A 20,405-nucleotide genomic window follows, 5' to 3' on the forward strand; every position below is an offset into this window, starting at 1 on the left:
AGCAGGATTTTTTTTTAAAAACAGAGAGAAAATTCAAAAATCCAAGATAGGCTCCTGATTAGCCAGGGCGTGAAAGATTATGGGAAGAAGGCAGGAGAATGAGATTACAAGGGAAATGGATCAGCCATGATGAAAACCACAAGATATAGGTGCAGAATTAGACCATTTGGCCCATCAAGTCTACTCCGCCATTTCATCGTGGTTGATCCATTTTCCCTCTCAGCCCCAATCTCCTGTCTCCTCCCCGTATCCGTTCATGTCCTGACCAATCAAGAATCTATCAACCTCTGCCTTAAATATACATATTGACTTGGCCTCCACAGCTGCCTGTGGCAAAAATTTCCACAGATTCACCACTCTCTGGATAAAGAAATTCCTTCTCATCTCCATTCTAAAAGGACACTCATCTATTCTGAGGCTATGTCCTCTGGCCTTAGAATCTCCCACCATAGGAAACATCCTCTCCACATCCACCCCATTAAGGCCTTTCACCATTTGAGGGGCTTCAATGAGGTCACTCTTCACTCTTCTGAATTCTAGTGAATACAGGCCCAGAACCATCAAATACTCTTCATATGAGAAGCCATTCAATCCTGGAATCGTTTTCGTGAACCTCCTTTGAACCGACTATTACCCGCACATCTTTTCACAAGACTGCTCACAATATGCCAAGTGAAGATTTACCAGTGCTTTATAAAGCCTCAACATTACATCCTTGCTTTTAGTTTCTAGTCCTCTTGAAATGAATGCTGTATTATCTCTCATTTCCTTGACCATTCTCCTAATCTGTCCAAGTCCTTCTGTAGCCTCTCTGCTTCCACAAAATTATCTGCCCCTCCACCCACCTTCATGTCATCTGCAAACTTTGCAACAAAGCCATCTCCCGACACAGACCCCTGTGGAACACCGGCAGCCAAGCAGAAAAGGCTCCCTTTATATCCACTTTGCCTCCTGCCAATCACCTACTGCTTTATCCATGCTAGAATCTTTCTTGTAATATCGCGGGCTCATAGCTTGTTAAGCAGTCTCATGTGTGGCACCTTGTTAAAGGCCTTCTAAAAATCCAAGTATACAACATCAACTGATTCTCCTTTGTCTATTCTGCCTGTTACTCTTCAAAGAACTCCAACAGATTTGTCAGGCAAAATTTTCCCTTGAGGCTTAAGGAAACTATGCTGACTATGGCCTATTTTATCACATGCCTCCAGGTACCCTGAGACCTCATCCTTAATAATTGACTAACTGGCCTATAGCTTCCTTTCCTCTGCCCCGCTCCCTTCTTGAAGAGTGGAATAACATTTGCAATTTTCCAAACTTCCAGAACCATTCCAAAATCTCGTGGTTCTTTAAAGATCATTACCAAAGCCACAGATGAAGCCACACTCAGGTTGGAGGAACAACACCTTATATTCCGTCTGAGTAGCCTCCAACCTGGTGGCATGAACATTGACTTCTCTAGCTTCCGCTATTGCCCCACCTCCCCCTTGTACCCCATCCGTTATTTATTTTTATACACACATTCTTTCTCTCTCTCTCCTTTTTCTCCCTCTGTCCCTCTCACCATACCCCTTGCCCATCCTCTGGGTTTCCCCCCCCCCTTCTTCCTTCTCCCTAGGCCTCCTGTCCCATGATCCTCTCATATCCCTTTTGCCAATCAACTGTCCAGCTCTTGGCTCCATCCATTCCCCTCCTGTCTTCTCCTATCATTTTGGATCTCCCCCTCCCACTTTCAAATCTCTTACTAGCTCTTCCTTCAGTTAGTCCTGACGAAGGGTCTCGGCCCGAAACGTCGACTGTACCTCTTCCTAGAGATGCTGCCTGGCCTGCTGCGTTCACCAGCAACTTTGATGTGTGTTCCTCCATGATCTCTGTAGCCACCTCTTTCAAAACCTTGAGGGGTATCCAATCTGGTCCAGGTGACTTATCTACCTTCAAGACCTTTCAATTTCCCAAGAACCTTCTCCCTAGTTACCGTAACTTCTTCATGCTGCTCTGTCATCATCCATGCCAGTATGATTTTCCAATCAATTCTGGCCAACTCCTCTCGTGCCTCTGTAATTCCCTTTAGTCCACTGGTACATCTGCCTATAGCTTTTCCTTATCAAATTTCAAGGTGAATTTGATTATATTATGATCACTTCCCCTAAGGGTTCTTTTACCTTAAGCTCTCCAATCAATTCTGGTTCATTGCACAACTCCCAATCCAGAATAGCTGATCCCCTAGTGGGATCAACCTCAAGCTGCTCTAAGAAGTTATCTCATAAGCCCTCTAGAAATTCCCCTCCTGGCCTGCTGAGTTCTTCCAGCATTTTGTGTGTGCAGCTTTCTTTCAGCCATGATTCCGTAATGCCTACAACATCATACCTGCCAACCTGCAACTGTGCTGCAAGTTCATCTACCTTATTCCACATACTGCGTGCATTCAAATATAACACCTTCAGTCCTGTATTCACCCTTTGCGATTTTGACCCCTTTAACGTCGCAACTCATCCTGATGACTGTAATTTTGCCCTATCAACAGCCTCTCCTCACTACAGATTGCCTCTGTTTGTAAACCAGCTACCTCATCTCCAGCACTATTATCCACCTTTCCTACGATACTTCTAGCATTGAAATATATACAGCTCAAGACACTACTCACACCATGCTCAACCTTTTGATTCCTAACTTTGTCTGCCTCTACTAACTCTTCGGGCACTCTGGTTCCCATGCCCCTGCAACTACAGTTTAACCGCTCCCTCCCCCATAGCATTAACAAACCATTCTGCTAGTCCCCTTCCAATTCAGGTGCAAACCATCCCTTCTGTACAGGTCCCACCTTCCCTGGAAGAGAACTCAATGAACCAAAAATCTAATGGCCTCCCTCCCACACCAACTCCTTAGCCACGTATCTTCCTAGTTCTGGCTTCATTAGCACGTGGCACAGGTAGAAATCTTGAAATCACAACTCCAGCAGTCCTGCCCTTTAACTTAGCACCTAACCCTATGCAGAACTCATCATTCATCCTACCCATATCATTGGTACCTACAAAGACCACGACTTCTGGCTGTTCACTCTTCCACTTTAGAATGCTGAGAACTTGATCGGGGAACTCCCAGACCCTGGCACCCAGGAGGCAACATACCATTCAGAATCTCATTCTCACCAACAGAACCTCCTGTCCAGTCCCCTAACTAACGACTTCCCTATCACCACAGCCTGTCTCTTCTCCCCCCTTCCTTTCTGAGTCACAGAGGCAGACTCAGTGCCAGAGACTCGACCACTGTGACTTTCCTCAGCTAGCTCATCCCCTCCCCACCCCCACCTCCCCGTCGACAGTATCCAAAGTGATATAGCTGTTGTTGAGGGGGATGGCCACAGGGGGTATTCTGCAGGTTCCTTAACCCCTTTCCCCTTCCTGACTGTCACTCGGTCTCCTGTGTCTTTCACCTTGGGTGTAACTACCCCCCTATATGACCTATCTACCACCTCCTCAGCCTCCTGAATGATCTGAAGTTCATCCAGTTCCGGCACCAACTCATTAACGCAGATTGTTAGAAGCTGCAGCTGGATGCACTTCTCACAGTTGTAGTCATCAGGGACACTGGAGGTCTCCTGCCTTCCCACATCCCGCAAGAGGAGCATTCTACTACCCTGCCTGGCATCTCTACTACCCTAGCTGAGCAGATACTGTATAAAGGGAAGGAAAAGCAAAGAGAGTTTTTCTTTTCCTTTGCTTTCTCTGACTGAAGCCTCAAAGGGCTAAAGCCTCAAGATCACCACTCTCTGTCCACTGAGATGACGGCCGCTGTGACGATGGCCACCGCACTCGCCCCGCCTTCCTTTAACTTGTTCTTGCTAATCAAGCCCAAACGCTGAACGGTCACTGGTCAAAGCTCTTTTTCACGGTACCGACCTGCTGCTGCCTTTTGTACTCAGGCAGTGGACCTGATTGAAGTCACCTCTTCTCAGAACTTTTGTTGCCTGGATTGGGCACCGATCAAAGCTCTTTTGAAAGGGCGGAGCAAACTCGATGGGCCAAATAGTCTAATTCTGCTCCTATGTCTTATGTTTTAATTGTCAAGTCACCTCTTCAACATCTAAACTTGAAGAATTTGAAAGGATATAATGGAAAAAGATAGTAATAGTAGATTCAAATCTCCAGAACATACCAGATCTCATATAATGTATCTGACTTAATTGATTTTACAGGATTACAGAAACAATGATGGGAAGCTACCCGTTTACAAGTTGCCTCCCAAGCGTGCAATGGTGTTGATACACAAGTCTTGATTTCCTTGTATTAAAAAGCAGGTACCTTCAACTTGAGACAAATGACCTTCTGAAGCATGTGGGAAACTCTGAATGCAGTAGCGAGAGATTGAAGATGTCCTTCAACAGTTGGTTGGCACAGGTTTTCAGTGCCCAGCCAGGTACACCATTGGGGCCTGATGCCTTACGAGCATTTGCCCACTTGAAAGATGTTCTGATGTTAGTCTCTAAGGCAGACCGCTTGTGGCTCAAAGATCTTCAACATGAATTTCTTCATGAGCTTCACAAGTGTACAGAGCCTTAGCAAAGCTATGCCCGAAGTCCTGCCTAGAGATTTACTCTCTGTTCCAAGGAAAGAACATACTTGTCATAGACAGAGTGCAACTATGGTTTACCAGACCACTTCCTGCAATGGCCAGATTGTCGCATGAGCAGAGATTGGATCTACTGTGCCTGTATATACTGGTGTTTAGAGGAATAAAATAAAATCTAATTGAAATTCTGGCAAAGCTCCCATAGATGCCTGTAGACCCACTGAGTTGTACAGCAGATTGTGCTTTTGCTCTATAGGCTGAATGCAAGGAGGATTGTATCCTTGGCACAGAGATTGAAGAAACAGGCATCTCAATCTGGGATTGAAGATAAAACACTTCAAACTGAGAAGAGAATTCCTTGCTTGCTCAGTACATGGTTTTTGTCCATGGTCCAACACACAAGTGTCACTACAAAAATTTAATGGCAGCATCTACCTTCTTAAAAGTTTGCAAAGATTCAGCATGTCAGCTAAAACTCTGACAAACTTCTATGGATGGAGAGGTGGAGAGGTTCAGCAACTTTAAATTCCTCAGTGTTATTATTTCAGAGAACCTGTCCTGGCCCGAGCACACAAGTGCAATTACGAAGAAAACACAGTAGTGCCTCTACTTCCTTAGGAGTTCGCGAAGATTCAGCACAACATCTAACACTTTGACAAACTTGTATAGATGTGTAGTGGAGAGCATATTGCCTGGCTGCATCATAGCCTGGTACGGAGACACCAACACCCAGTCTATCACAGGTGAAGCCCTTCCCCACCATTGAGTACATCTACATGAAGCTTTGTTACAGGAAAACAGCATCCAGCATCAGGGACTCCCCCCACCACCCAGGACATGCTCTCTTCTCCCTGCTGCCATTAGGAAGGTGGTACAAGAGCCTCAGGACTCACACCACCAAGCTCAGGAAGAGTTATTACCCTTCAACCAACAGGCTCTTGAACCAAAGGGGATAACTTCACAATCCATCGCTGAAATGTTCCCACAACCTACAGTCTCACTTTCAAGGACTCATCGCATTTTCTCAATATTTATTGCTTATTTAATTATTATTTCTTTCTTTTTGTATTTGCACTTTGTCGTCTTTTGCACACTGGTGGAAGGTTCAAGTGGTGCAGTCTTTCATTGATTCTTTTCTGGTTATTATTCAATTAAGGATTTTTGAGCATGCCCACAAGAAAATGAATCTCTGGATTGTCTGTGGTGATATACAAGTACTTTGATGGTAAATTTACCTAGAACTTTAGATACACAGTGGAGAGTATACTGACTGGTTGCATTGCTGCCTGATATGGAAGAGACTACAATAAGTAGTGGATTTAGTCCATCACAGGTAAAGCCCTCTCCCACCACTGACCACATCAACAAGGAGCACTGTCACAGGATGCATTATCCATCAAAGCCCCCTACCATCCAGGCCATGCCCTCTCCTCACTACTGCCATCAGGAAAATAGTGCAGGGGCCTTCGGTCCCAAGCACCAGTTTCAGGAACAGTTATTACCTCTCAACCATCAGGCTCCTGAGCCAGAGTGGACAGCTTCACTCACCCCAACACTGAACTGATTCCACAACCTATGGACTCACTTTCAAGGACTCTACAGCTCGTGTTCTCAATATTTATTATGCTTTTTTGCACATTTGCGCAATGTGTTATCTTTTGCACATTGATTGTTTGTCCATCTTTGGGCACATTTTTTCATTGATTCTATTGCATTTCCTTGCATTTGCTGTGAATGCCCACAAGAAACTTAATCTCAGGGATGTACAAGGGGACAAATACACACTTTAATAAATTTATTTTGACCTTTGGCAAAGCTGCAGAGGTCAGAAGAGCAGTGGAAGGTGGAGGCCAAGCCACTGCATGTTTTGGAACGGGGATCCCGACCTTCGTTGCACAAACTCCTTGCTTAATGGTATTGGTCCATGGCATAAAAACAGTTGGGAACCCCTGTTTTAGAATAAGACAGTGATTTCTAGACAAAGGATCCAGGGGAACATAGCTTTGTGGATCCAGAATTGGCCTGCCCACAGAAGGCAAAGACTAGTTGTAGGTGGATCATATTCTGCATGGAGGTCAGTCACCAGTGGTGTGCCTCAGGGATCTGTTCTGGGACCCTTACCCCTCATGATTTTTATAAATGACCTGGATGAGGAAGTGGAGGGATGGGTTAGTAAATTTGCTGATGACACAAAGGTTGGGGGTGTTATGGATAGTGTCGAGGGCTGTCAGAGGTTACAACGGGACATTGATAGGATGCAAAATTGGGCTGAGAAGTGGCAGATGGAGTTCAACTCAGATAAGTGTGAAGTGGTTCATTTTGGTAGGTCAAATATGATGGCACTTGGCAGTGTGGAGGATCAGAGGGATCTTGGGGTCCGAGTCCACAGCACACTCAAAGCTGCTGCAAAGGTTGACTCTGTGCTTAAGAACACATACAGTGCATTAGCCTCCATCAATTATGGAACTGAGTTTAAGAACCAAGAGATAATGTTGCAGCTATAGGACTCTGGTCGGACCCCACTCCTATGCTCAGTTCTAGTTGCTTCACTACAGGACAGATGTGGAAACCATAGAAAGAGTGCAGAGGAGATTTACAAGAATGTTGCCAGGATTGGGGAGCAGGCCTTATGAAAACAGGTTGAGTGAACTTGGCCTTTTCTCCTTAGAACGACGGAGGATGAGAGGTGACCTGATGGAGGTGTATAAGATGATGAGAGGCATTGATCGTGTGGATAGTCAGAGGCTTTTTCCTCAGGGCTGAAATGGCTAGCATGAGAGGGCACAGTTTTAAGGTGCTTGGAAGCAGGTACAGAGGAGATGTCAGGGGTAAGTTGTTTTTTTAAAATGCAGAGAGCGGTGAGTGCGTGGAATAGGCTGCCAGTGACGGTGGAGGAAATGGATATGATAGGGTCTTTTAAGAGGTTCTTGGAGCTTAGAAAAATAGGGGGCTATGTGTAACCCTTGGTAATTTCTACAGTAAGGACATGTTTGGCACAGCTTTGTGGGCTGAAGGGCCTGTATTGTGCTGTAGGTTTTTCTATTTTAAGTGGGGAGGAGGAAATGGAAATATGATATTGAGATAGAGGATCAGCTGCGATCGCATTGGCTGGCAGAGCAGATTTAAAGCACTGAATGGCCCACTCTTGTTCCTAGTTTTCAATACAGCTTTCTTTAATATTTAAAGCATGTTAGGATTAGTTGGAAGAAATAATTTTTGCTTGGCCCAAGTTTGCTCAGATATGTAAAATATACACCAGCATAGTCACCAAAGTCTCTGCATGTGGACAGAATTGCAAAGGAGGAGAAAATAAAATCCAGCTGAAAGTTCAAGAGAGAAAAACCAAAGCGTGAGTCTAACAATGATTTTCCTGGTAGATTATAACAGTGGGGTTTCAACATTACCTTCCCACAAAATCAGAGTATTGTCAAATTAAGTGTGGAATAAATATACTACTAGCAAAATACTTGGAATTCTTTTCGGAGAAGGTGCAAATTCAGCCTTTGCAAAGGCAGTTCCAGCATTTATTTTCTCTGCAGGTCCAAAAAAAAAATACTCTTCGATAAGCACAGAACAGCAGGATCTCCTACCATTTAATTGCCATGGTAACACAGGAGCTTTCAAAGCTCCACGATTCATTTACTGTTTCCTGATAAAAATCAGAATTTCTAGCTATCAGAGAATGCCAGCCTCCCCCACTGTCGCCTCTTCTCTCTCTTACCGTCTCTACCCCCCAACCCCCACTGCTTTCCAGCTTCCCTTGGCTTCATTCCATCAACCTTTCCTATGCCATTCTTGGTAATGAACCTGTCAAAGTGTATCACATCACACTTCCTTTCACTCAAATCAAGATTATTTCAATACTTTCTAACTCGCTCAGATTTGCAGGTCGTTTGCAAGGCCGTGTTACTTTAATTGCTTGCCATCCAAGATACAATTTGAAAGAAAAATATCATCGATATAACTTAATAAACACAAGAAATCCTGCAGATGCTGGAAATCTGAAGCAACAGACAAAATGCTGGAGGAACTCAGCAGGTCAGGCAGCATCTCTGGAAATGAATAAACAGTCAATGTTTTGAGCTGAGACCCTTTTTCAGGACTAATCCAAAGACCAGTCCAACGTACGACTTAATGTGGATTGGTCATGTTTAATTTTCCACTTCATTGCATATACACACCCACCTTCAGCACTGATGCAACTTTCTAGAATGCTGTGTAATCAGCATCATTGATCATGGTAGCAGGAGGTACAGACCATGGGCTCTTGAACCAGTGTGGATACCTTCACTGACATCAACTCTGAACTGTCTCCACAACCTATCGAGTGGCTTTCAAGGACTCTACAACTCATGTTCTCTGTATGATTTATTACTTTTTAATTTATTAATTTGCACAATTTCCCCTCTTTTGCACATTGATGTGTCAGTCTTAGTATGTATAGTTTTGAATAAAGTCTATTGTATTTTCTCAATTCTACTGTGAATGCCTTCAAAGAATTGAATCTCAAGGTAGTACATGGTGACATATACGTACTTTGAAAATGATTTTTCTATAAATTTTTGACTTAATGAAATAGTTTGCTGACTGCACTGTGTATCCTACCTACTGCCCAGGACGCTGGTGGTGATTAGGGCAGCAATGAAGGCCCTTCATCTCTGGAGGTATTCAGGGCTTCCTTTATCATGTCAGTAACTTGGTTTTCACTACTGTCATTCACACCAGTCCAGGTGGAGATTCAGGAATATAGTCAGGCACAGATGTAGAAGGATTCTTCAAAACTGTTACAGAAACAGCAATATTTGACCATTCAGGGTTGTTAGCCCGGAGCTGAACCCTGGAACCTGGAGGACTGGTGGACCACTCTTAGTCTGGCCTCTATCCTTTGAGATGTTTGGCATGGATGACCCTATCAAGAGCCAAAGCATAAATCTCTAACTTCAGCCAACATAGCTCTTTGGGTTATTGAAGAACGCAAGCCACCAAACCTTACAACAAGGTTGTGATCCTCATCAAGACTGGGGTCCACTGTGCATGCTGTATTAGTAATTTAAAATCCAAACTTCAATGCAAACATAAATTCCAAGGGTAGGCCAGATTGGAAGAAAATAAGAAATCTACCTTGGTGAGTTATCAACATCTTCACCAATCCCTAGCTTCAAAATAACTTTAAATTTAGAATTGTCCTTTCTGCGTCCATCCAGATCACTGAAAGCGGAAATTACACCTTCGGAATAATTTCTTCACTTCATCTGGAAGAGTTTTAATCAGAACCAGGTTTAATATTATTGGCATATTTGTTAAATTCTTTTAATGGAAGAAAAGGCAAAATTGTGATAATGTGAATATATGAAAACATGGCAAACTGAGTAAACCAAAGTGATTGATGGCAACATGATGTCAGGCACAGTAAATTAAGTCTTGCGCCACACTGCACGCAAGAACGATGCTAAGAACTTTGGCAGTTCTTGAGCTTGGCAGGGTGGTTTATGTAATATGGTAATGTGGGTTATAAAAGCAAACAGAGTTTTTATAGTTTCTGGCACCTCCATTTTGAAATTCTCATCTTTGTTTTTAAACTCCTCCTTGGCCTTCCAGATCTATAATCTCATCCGATCCACTGTGATTTGTGCACCCTACATTTCTGGCTCCTTTTCTGCACCCAGACTCTAAATCCTCCACAGGATCTGAGCTGACCTTCAGCCACGGGATTCTCTACATTCACTTCTGATCCTGCAGCCCTCTCCTCATTTTAACTGAAGCTATTATTCAGACCAGGGTGGTGGGGTGAGATACGTCTCTACAAAAGCAGGTGTAAGGTGTTCCTTCTGGCAAGCCTGGAAGTCATGCTTGGGCAAGGTGGAGCACCTGCTTAGCCCACCCAAGCCATGGGAGCAGATGGTGGATGGTTGTATGAGCAGCTGGAGCACATCACAAGTCCTGGTTATGCAACCACTGACACCAGGCAACAATCTCTGAAGAGCATTGATTATGGGTGGGGTTACGTGTCTTGTAAAGACACTGCCCAGAAGGTGGCAATTGCAAACAACTTCTATAGAAAAATTTGCCAGGAACAGTCATGGTCACGGAAATACCATGATCGCCCACATCATGACACGGCACACAACAAATGAATTATTGACTAAACTTCAGGTCATCTCCATGTGACATACTGACAAACTGTGTCCTTATTTTCAATATCTACGTCAGATTTGTTAAAAGTGCTAAATCAATGCAAGCAGTACAGAGCAACTATTCAGCCAATTGTATTGCTAGTACAGCTGCCAAGGTTCCAGTTAACCAAAAGTAAAAGTAAATATGTCTTTACCTCCCCCATCCCCTTTGTGCAGGGATCACTCCCTCCACAATTCCCTTGTCCATTTGTCCCACCCTACTAATCTCCCTCCAGGCACTTATTCCCCCAAGGGCTACACCTACCTATTCGTCTCCTCCCTCACCTCCATTCAGGGCCCCAAACAATCCTTCCAGGTGAGGCTAAACTTCACCCTGTGAATCTACTTGAGTCATCCACAGTATCAGGCGCTCCCGATGCAGCCTCCTCTACGTTGGTGAGACCTGTCATAAATTGGAGGACCGCTTCATCGATCACCTCCGTTTCATCTGCCACAAGTGCAACTTCCCAGTGGCCAAACATTTTAAATTCCCATTCTGATGTGTCAATCCATGACCTACCCTTGTGCTAAAATGAGGCTACCCTCAGGGTGGAGGAGCAACACCTTATATTCCATCTGGGTAGCCTCCAAGCTGATGGCATGAATATTGATTTTTCTTTCCAGTGAACAAATTCCTCCCCCCACCCTCTATTACCCACTCTGATGTTTCGCTTCTTCTCACTTGCCCATTACCTCCCCCTGGATCCCATCCTGCTTTCCTTTCTATTGTCCACTCTCCTCTCCTACCAGATTCTTTCTTCTCTAGCCCCCGACCTTTCCCACCCACCTGGCTTCACCCATCACCTTCCAGCTATCCTCTTTCCTCTCTCCCCAACCTTTTTATTCAGGCATCTTCCCCCTTCCTTCTCAGTCCTGAGGCCTGAAGCGTCGACTGTTTACTCTTTTCCATAGATGCTGCCTGGCCTGCTGAGTCCCAGCATTTTGTGTGTGTTGCTTTGGATTTCCAGCATCTGCAGATTTTTTCATGTTTGTAATATTTTGCTCTCAGGATATTCATTATACAGGGATACCAGACACGAAAAAAAGCAAAATACATGTTCACGTATCTTTACGGTTTACAGAAGTTGGTAGGAGGGGCATAGCCGTAAAGAAATAAGATGCCAAAAAACTGAAAACTACCCAGAATGATGTGGAAACAGATAGGAGATACAGTCCTAAGACTCAGATTGGAAAGAGTGCAAAGGAAAAAGCCAATGGAGCAGATGTGATGATGTAAGAGTGTGGCAAAATGAGTCAGCCTTAGGTTGAGGAGGAGAAAAAAAAACAAGGCTGAATGTGAGTGGATGCATGGAGTCTCATTTTCACTTTTCTTGCCAATTTGCTCCCCTTCCATCCGCTTCTCTCTCTATCCTGACACATTTTTGGTACCTTAGCCAAATGATCATCTTACGCAAACACAGATAAATTGTCCCACTTAGGAAAGTCATTTGCCTTACTTTCAGCATTCACACTCTGGAGACACAATCATTTGCATGTTAACACACAAAATCTCAGCAGGTCAGGCAGCATCTATGGAAGTGAATAGATAGCCAACGTTTCGGGCCAAGACCATTTTCAGGACTGCGGGGGGGGGGGGGGGCGGGGGGGAGTGATTTGCATGTCACAGATTTAACCATGTCTTGTTCTCAATCCAGCTAGATTATTCTCAAGACACATCATGCGTCTTCCTATAAAACTATCTGTGCATGTTAGCGCCCATTGATTCTTTCATGTTACTGAAATGTTGGGCAAGTCTCTCCTTTTGCTGAGCAGCTGTGGTATACAGACTGGTCCCAACTGCACTGAATTAGCTTAGAATCAACAGGAGCTGCTATGCTGTATAACTAGATGGCTCACTGTCCTTGGCTTAACAAGTAGAAAGTCAGAGTTTCAAATCACTAATTCCTTCCTGGACATACACATACATGGTGACAGATTAGACTCTCATTCAGTCTGTTTTCCATCATCTGTGATCAAATAGCCTGACAATCCTACAAAACAGCAAATCTACATTTCAATATTACCTTTGTTGGTTGCATAATACTGGCTGATTTTGTCCTTCATTATCCCAAGGATTGTGAGCCGTGGCATTACAGGATATGACAACCCGATTGATATGATCTAATTCAGCACAGGTGGGCATGCATTTATCCCACAGCTCCTCAACAAACAGACAATCTTACCCTCCAAGGTTTGAAAAATTTTAAGGAATTGATGGCTCCAGATTCACATACACACACACAAAATAAAGTTTCCTCAGCACAGATTGGATTGGGTATGACACAGTTAGATTTCTAACATGCAAAGGTTTGTTCCCAGAGATTAGAACTTTTAAGGATTTAAAAAGAATAAGGATTAACTTTATTTGTACAAATTATTGAAAGTGGCTGCTTTATTAGGTACACCTGCTTGTTACTGCAAATATCTAATTAGCCAATCATGTGGCAGAAACTCAATGCATAAAAGCATGCAGACAAGGTCAAGAGGTTCAGTTGTTGTTCAAATATTAGAATGGGGAAGAAACGTAATCTAAGTGACTTTGACCATGGAACTATTGTTGGTACCAGATAGGGTGGTTTGAGTATCTCAGAAACAGCTGGTCTCCTGATTTTCACACACAAGTCTCTAGAGTTTACAGAGAATGGTGCGAAAAACAAAAAAAAACATCCAGTGAGTGGCAGTTCTATGGGCAAAAATGCATTGTTAATGAGATAACTCTGAGGAGAATGGCTGGATTGATTCAAGCCAACAGATAGGCAACAGTAACTCAAATAACCATGCATTACAATAGTGGTGTGCAAAAGAGCATCTCTGAACCTTGAAGGGGATGGGCTACAGCAACAGAAGACCACACCAGCTTCCACTCCTGTAGCTAGTAAAGTGGCCACTGAGTGTACACTGAAATGCATTGCTTGTGTCAACAACCACAGTCAAAGGATGTGCTGTGGGTAGCCCGCAAGTGTAGCTATGCATTCAGTGCCACATAGCATGCCTGCAGCTTACTAATTTCAACCAATGCCTCTTTGGAACGTGGGAAGAAACCAGAGCACCTGGAGGAAACCCACACAAGGGAGACAGCTGCAGGAATTGAACCCAGTCACTGACGTGTTGCGCTAAACGGTACACTACCGTGTTGCCTTCATAACAAAGTCAATGCCTGAACAGGGATTCAAGACTATTTATGCTGAAGCTCATACTTCATACAAATCTTCTAGCATGATGACAACAGCACCGCAACCACAGAAGCATCCAATCCAGTGCAATATTACAATTGAATCAAAGAGCCAGTAACACAAGAGATGCTGCAGATGTTGGAAGTCCAAAGTCACACACACACACACACACACACACAACTCAGCAAGCAGGTCAGGCAACACCTATGGAAACGAACAAACAGTTGACATTTTGGGCCGAGACCCTTCTTCAGGACTGGAAAGGTAGGGAGAAGATGCCAGAATAAACTGTAGGGAGAGAAGGAGGAGAATAGCTAGAAGGTGATTGGTGAAGCCAGGCAGGTGAAAAAGGTAAAGGGCTGGAGAGGAAGGAATCTGATGAGAGGAGACTGGATCACAGGAGAAAGTGAAGGAGGAATGGCACCGGGGGAGATGATTGGCAGGTGAGAAGAGGCAAGAGGCCAGGGTGGGGAATAGAAGAAGAGGCAGAGGGCTTTTTTTTTATACAAGAGAAAGGAGAAATCGATATTCATGCCATCAGATTGGAGGCTACCCAATCAGAATACAAAGTATTGCTCCTCCACCCTGAGGGTGGTCTCATCGTGACACAAGAGGTGGCCAGGGGCCGACACATTGGAACAGAAATAGCAATGGGAATTAAAATGTTTGGTCATCAGGGAATTCCGCTTTTGGTGGATGAAGCGAAGGTGCTCGACAAAGGGATTCTCCAATTAACGACGGGTCTCACCAACACTGAGGTGGCCACCTCGAAAGCACCGGACACAATAGACAAATTCGCAGGTTGCCTCACCTGGAAGGGCTGTTTGGGACACCGAGTGGAGGAGACAAATGAGGTAAGTGGACAGGTCACTTGCAGGGTTAAGTGCCAGGAGGGAGATTAGTTGGGAGGGATGAATGGACAAGAGAATCATGGAGGAAGTGATCCTGACAGAAAGCAGTTGGGGCGCGGAAGTGAGGTAATGATGTGTCTGGTAGTAGGATCCCTTTGGAGATGGCAGAAGTTGTAGCAAATAACGTGAAGGCTCATGGGGTGGTAGGAGAGGACACGAAGAACTCCAACCCCATTCAGGTGACAGGAAGATGGGGTGAGCGCAGATGTTTAGCAAATGGAGGAGATGCAAGTGAGGGCAGCTTCAAAGGCGGAAGAAGGAGAACATCTCTGATGTCCTGGAAAGGATCAATAAAGAGCTTCTAAAAAAAAAAGCAGGAATATATTTACGGATGCAACTTGTACTCTACGTCTACAGTGAAAATCAGTAGCGAAAATGGAGTCTTGAAGTTTTTTGGGACTGTAATGTACCAGTTTTTCCAAGTGATATTCCTGCTAGTAAAAATGGCAATCAATGAAACAGCTGAAAATTTTGCCTGTGGTAACCTCCCAATAAACCATAAGGAAAGAGCAATAATTGGCAAATTGGCCAAGACAGAAAAAAAAGTGGTACAAACAAAGTATACAATTACCTAAATTCCAACCCATCAATGATTTCTCCTCTTCCCAGAAAATATTTTTATTTAAAGCAGAGGAGCGGCAATGAGTGAAAGGTCTTCACAGACCACCCAGAGCTGCTATATCATAGGGCAGCTTCACCCATTTAACTGTAAAATTAACTCTAAACACATGGAATAGATTGAATACTGGAATGTAGAGACAATCAAAAATATCTCAGTAACTAAGTCCAATTGCCCAAATTTCACAGATATGTATTTGCTTAATATACGCAGTCCAAGTCATTTTTTTTGTATATGGTAGAATAGCTGTACTGTTTGCCTTCATTGGGAAGATCTCAGAAAACATAGTTAAAATTAGATAATCAATACATAAGGGTGTTTACTATTTGTAAAATATTTCTAAAAAGATATACATAAAAAGAACAAACAGATCACCTTGCAATTTGCTGAAAATAATCCGCCAATATGCAAGCAGTAATATTGTCACAATCAAATTTAACATCCTTCAGGAAATGTCACAATGCTGATAACTACAAAGAACTGAAAGACTGGAAATTTGTAACAAAAGCATCCTAAATTAGACACAAAAAATGCCGTTGTTTTATTAATAAATGAAATTTGAGATAACGCGTGCAGGATTGGCATAGTCATCCAAATAAAATTCCCATCTATGCATTTCCAAAGTACCAAGGTTTTAAACTCTCTCAAGTTTTATGGCAGATTTTCTTTCTACACATCATTACTGTACATTGTGTATAATTTGAATAACATTAATCAGTGCCGAACTTGGCACACTCCTGATTTTGAAAGCCTGCTTGTGCAGCCATCAGCAAACAAATCCCATGCCCCATATTGTGAAGAAATAGGGAAGGCATTCAAAGAGATCCAACAAGGCAGCTGGAATCCAAGAGGATGACATTTTTTCCCATTGTGTTCACTTGGACTAATAAAAACACACACACACACACACACACACACACATATACACAAACACACACACAATTTCATGTGAAGACTGCATTTATAAACTTAGGCTGTGTAGGGAGTGAGTGAGTGAAAATGTGTAGTTGTAATTTTTTTAAATTGATAATAAAGGTGGTGTTGGTGGAATAATTTACAAGGTGTAATTTTGGGCATCATATAGTATGTTGGTTAAAAACATTTTGACCAAATATTTCAATCCCAATATACCAAATAAATCCACCAAAAGCACATTTCAAAGGAGGATTGTGTGCAGATGAAATTCTGCTTACAATGAAGCAATGGCAACCAGTATAGTTGAAAAATTAGACCAACATACAAAAGATGAACTCTGGTTTCAAAATACAACGTTCCAAATGGCAAGTCAAATGTCAAAGTCATTCCATACCAAGGGAAGGGTATGGTCTCAGAGAATTGAGTTGTAATACAATTTCTATAATTGTATTTTTAAAAGCATGCACAAAGTAATGAATTAAACTATTAAATAGATTAAGAGCCATCTGCTTAAGACACCTACTCCAAAATGAAGCAACACTCCAAAATGAAGCAACAATTTATTCTGCTTTTCCAACATCTGCAATAAGCTTTATATCAGAGCCAAGTTATTTCCCACAATGTTGCACTGATTACATCTTTTATTTATTGGCAATTTTCCCCCCTTAAAGCTAAGCTGCTCTTGCGTTTTTTTTTAAGCCTCAATACTTCTGTCATACTGCACAGGACCGGCAACTTACTCCAAGAGCTTAACGAATTGCTGCTTCTTAAGATACAGTGAGGCCTGGTTATTACTCAGATACTTCATGTTAAATGGACCGCATTAAATGCTTTCCTGCTCAGTACGGCTCATATCATGAACTGAGCACAGTAAGGGATTGAACCTGCAACCTATCACTCCACAGCCAACACCAGACCATGTCACGTTAATTCTTAAATTAGGGCATCAATGTTGTCAACTACATGGAATACCCTTACTTCCCAAACTAATCATAATCATACATACTTACAGACACACACACACATAGTTTGAAGTAAACAGTCTTTTGAGAAAGTCGATAATTCCAAACTTTTATGTACAGAACAGCAAACAGTCGTGAACTCCTTGGATTGGTTGATCGCGGACTCTTATGTTTTTCCCTCGCTTGCGGGTCACCGCTTTCTAAACTCCGGACAAGTTCTAAAGAAGGGAGGTAACTTGTGCGCTGTTACTTGTGGGGAGCTGGGTTCGTATTGCACATTCGAAACAACCGAACCGATCGCGCTCTCTCTCTCTCGGGGAAAAAAACACCCATAACATTCCTATCTTCAAACATAAAAAAAAACCGTTATAAAGTTGCTTTCGTCTTTCCTTCCTTAAGGACTCCGCAACACAGAGACCGATTAGATGCCCTCCCCCCAACACACACATTCCGTATGCGTATCTTGAGGGGGAATTGGGTGACGCTCCCCACAGTGTTGGGGCGCTTGTTGCTGAGGGAAAACTAATCGCGCGGTTTGGGGATCGCTCGAGGCGAAGGCAGAGATCCTGCAGTCGGAGCTCACAGGCCCCAGCCTCCCACAACTATTGCTTGTTCGGGAAGGGGAAGGGGAAGGGGAAGGGGAAGGGGGGGGGAATGCTGGTTCCGAAACATGAATCTGCGCTTCATTATTTGCACACCGACCGGACATCAACTGCGCCGCTAAATTCCCTTTATCTTAACTTAAATTCCGGGAGGGAAAGGCAAACCTCACTGAGGTAGATACCAATCACTGGAAAAACAAGAACATTATTCGCCGCACGTTGAAAAGTGAAACTCGGGACAAAAAGTTCAAAACTCAACGCCCCACCCCTCTCAACATTTCTCAGGATACAAAGCGGGGTGAAATAACAGGGGACTGTCTTTTGGGGGTTACATGAGGAAGGAATTTGAGAAGGGGGTAAATGGTTGTTCTCCCTCACCTTCTCCCTCTTGCTGTCTGCTTCCATGGTGCTGTTCTCTGTGCTCTCGCCTCACTAAACCGTCCAAGCGCAGGGGAACCTCGCCATCGACTCTCGACACCAGTTCCTCAGCTCCGCTCCGACTCTCTTTCTCGCTGTCTCTCTCTCCCGCTCACTCTCCGATTCCTTTCTTTTCCCCGCTTATTAAAAGTTCGCCATGTTGCTCCACATACTTTTCCCCCTCTTTGGCACCAGCTTCTCGTCCTTCCTTCTGGAGCGCAGTGATATTATGGATATGGCTGCAGAATCCCGAGTTACAAGCGCTAGGCGCTGCCAAACTCGACCAGACGCGACCCGACCCCCAGCGAACACATCCCAATCCAATCAGCCCCGCCGTGATCCGGTGCCCCGAACAACCTCCGTATGCCCTTCCCTCGCCCGACACGGGCTTAATCCCCCACTAAATACACCGGAGCGCAGTAAATATCCACATTTCCCCCCGATATGGTTCCAATTCCCAAATAACCACATCAGTCTCGTATCTCCCGTAAACGTCGTCTCAATTCACAACTCCCCTGGACACCCCATTAATACATAATACCCCAAACCCAAGAAAAACCCTCATCTTTCCTCTGAACACAGCTACAAACACCAATCAAATATTCCCAAACAATGAAACACTTCAACTCCATCCACATTGCCTCTGGACAAACCAATTCCCAAATAAATGCCCCATTCTCCAATATCTTGCATCAATCCCCTGTTTCCATTACCTGAAGGTCCAATCACCAACTGCAGCAACTCCTAAATATCCTCCATTAAACCCAATATAATTCATTATAAACAATCCTAACCTCAGCAATATTTCTGATCATTAATTATTTCCACCAGCCTGCTAGCAAGACACAGTAGCAACTTTAAAACTTCTCTGCTGGAACTTGGAATCACAGTTTTCCAGCATCATCCATTAATCAAACTGATCCACAGACTAGAGTGTGATTAAATTATAGCCAGTCAGGTCCCCATCACTCTCTCCTAGTGATAAAGACCTGCTTTCAACCTGCCCAATATGGACACCTCAAAATGCAGGAAGAACTCAGCAGGGCTGGCAGCATCTTTGGAGAGGAATCAACAGTCAATGTTTTGGGCTGAGGCCCTTTGCCGGCACTGCATGTCACCAGTCCTGATGAAGGGTCTTGGCTTGAAACATCCACTGTTGATTCCTCTCCATTAGATGCTGCCTGACCTGCTGAGTTCCTCCAGCATTTCATGTGTGTGTGCTGCCTGGATTTCCAGCATTTGCAGAATCTCTTGTGCTTATACACACCCCAAGATCTCCAGTGCACTGATGCACTCCCCAAAACTTCTAAACTTGTGAAAGCACAAAGAAACATTATTCTGAACAATGTCTTTTGGAGGACGGTGTGAAAGTATTTGTCAGGAACACCGTGTGAATATTCTTACAGAAACTCGCTCTATTATCATTTAATAGTGATGATGACATTGACTCAGACTTGAGAGGCCAGCGTCGGGCATTTTCATGCCTTACAAGGTGCAGTTCATCTAATAAGCACCTCTCTAATTTCCCATCAGTTTTTTTATTAATTTGGTGCCCAAATTAGACCTCAGCTCTATTTGAAAACCCACCTAATTAAGTTTATTTTATCCTCCAATTCCACTGTAGGAGTTCCATTTAGTGGCTCTTAACTTATCATCAGGGGTGAAACTTTGGACTGAAATTTCATTTAAAAGTTTTATTAAGAAGTGTTTAATATCCCCCATTATGCAGTTAGTTACATACTCCCTGTTATAGATACTTTGATTGGACGAATTGTGTTTGTCTTACTCACTGCCCGCTAGTGTTTAGGGCAGCTTTGAAGGCCCTCCATCTCTGGCGGTGTTCAGAGCTTTCTTCATTGCACCAGTAGCTTCCTCTCGGTTTTCACTACTGTCAGTCATGCAGGTCTTGGGTGGAGATTCAGAAATACCATCGCACTCAGATGTAGAAGGATTCCATAACAATTTTGTGTTATCAATCAAGGTTGTTAGCCCTGAGCTGAATCCCCAAATCTGGAGGACTGGTGGACCACCCTATCGATTGGCATGTTAGGCTTGGGTGACCAAGCC

The 20,405-nt window shown here is 43.6% G+C and overlaps 1 protein-coding gene across 2 annotated transcripts in view; it reads right to left on the reverse strand.

The window, feature by feature from the left end:
* Positions 1-18,628, reverse strand: part of ttc28 (tetratricopeptide repeat domain 28) — a 945,172-nt gene extending 926,544 nt beyond the window's left edge. For both annotated transcript variants that reach the window (XM_072248021.1, XM_072248020.1), the window contains exon 1: positions 18,300-18,628. In XM_072248021.1, coding sequence (XP_072104122.1) covers positions 18,300-18,326 — 27 coding nt within the window. In that variant the 5' untranslated portion in view covers positions 18,327-18,628. The remainder of the gene's footprint in view (positions 1-18,299) is intronic.
* Positions 18,629-20,405: the final 1,777 nt, after the last annotated feature.

Source organism: Mobula birostris, chromosome 31 (genome assembly GCF_030028105.1).
Source record: "Mobula birostris isolate sMobBir1 chromosome 31, sMobBir1.hap1, whole genome shotgun sequence".
NCBI lineage: Eukaryota > Metazoa > Chordata > Chondrichthyes > Myliobatiformes > Myliobatidae > Mobula > Mobula birostris.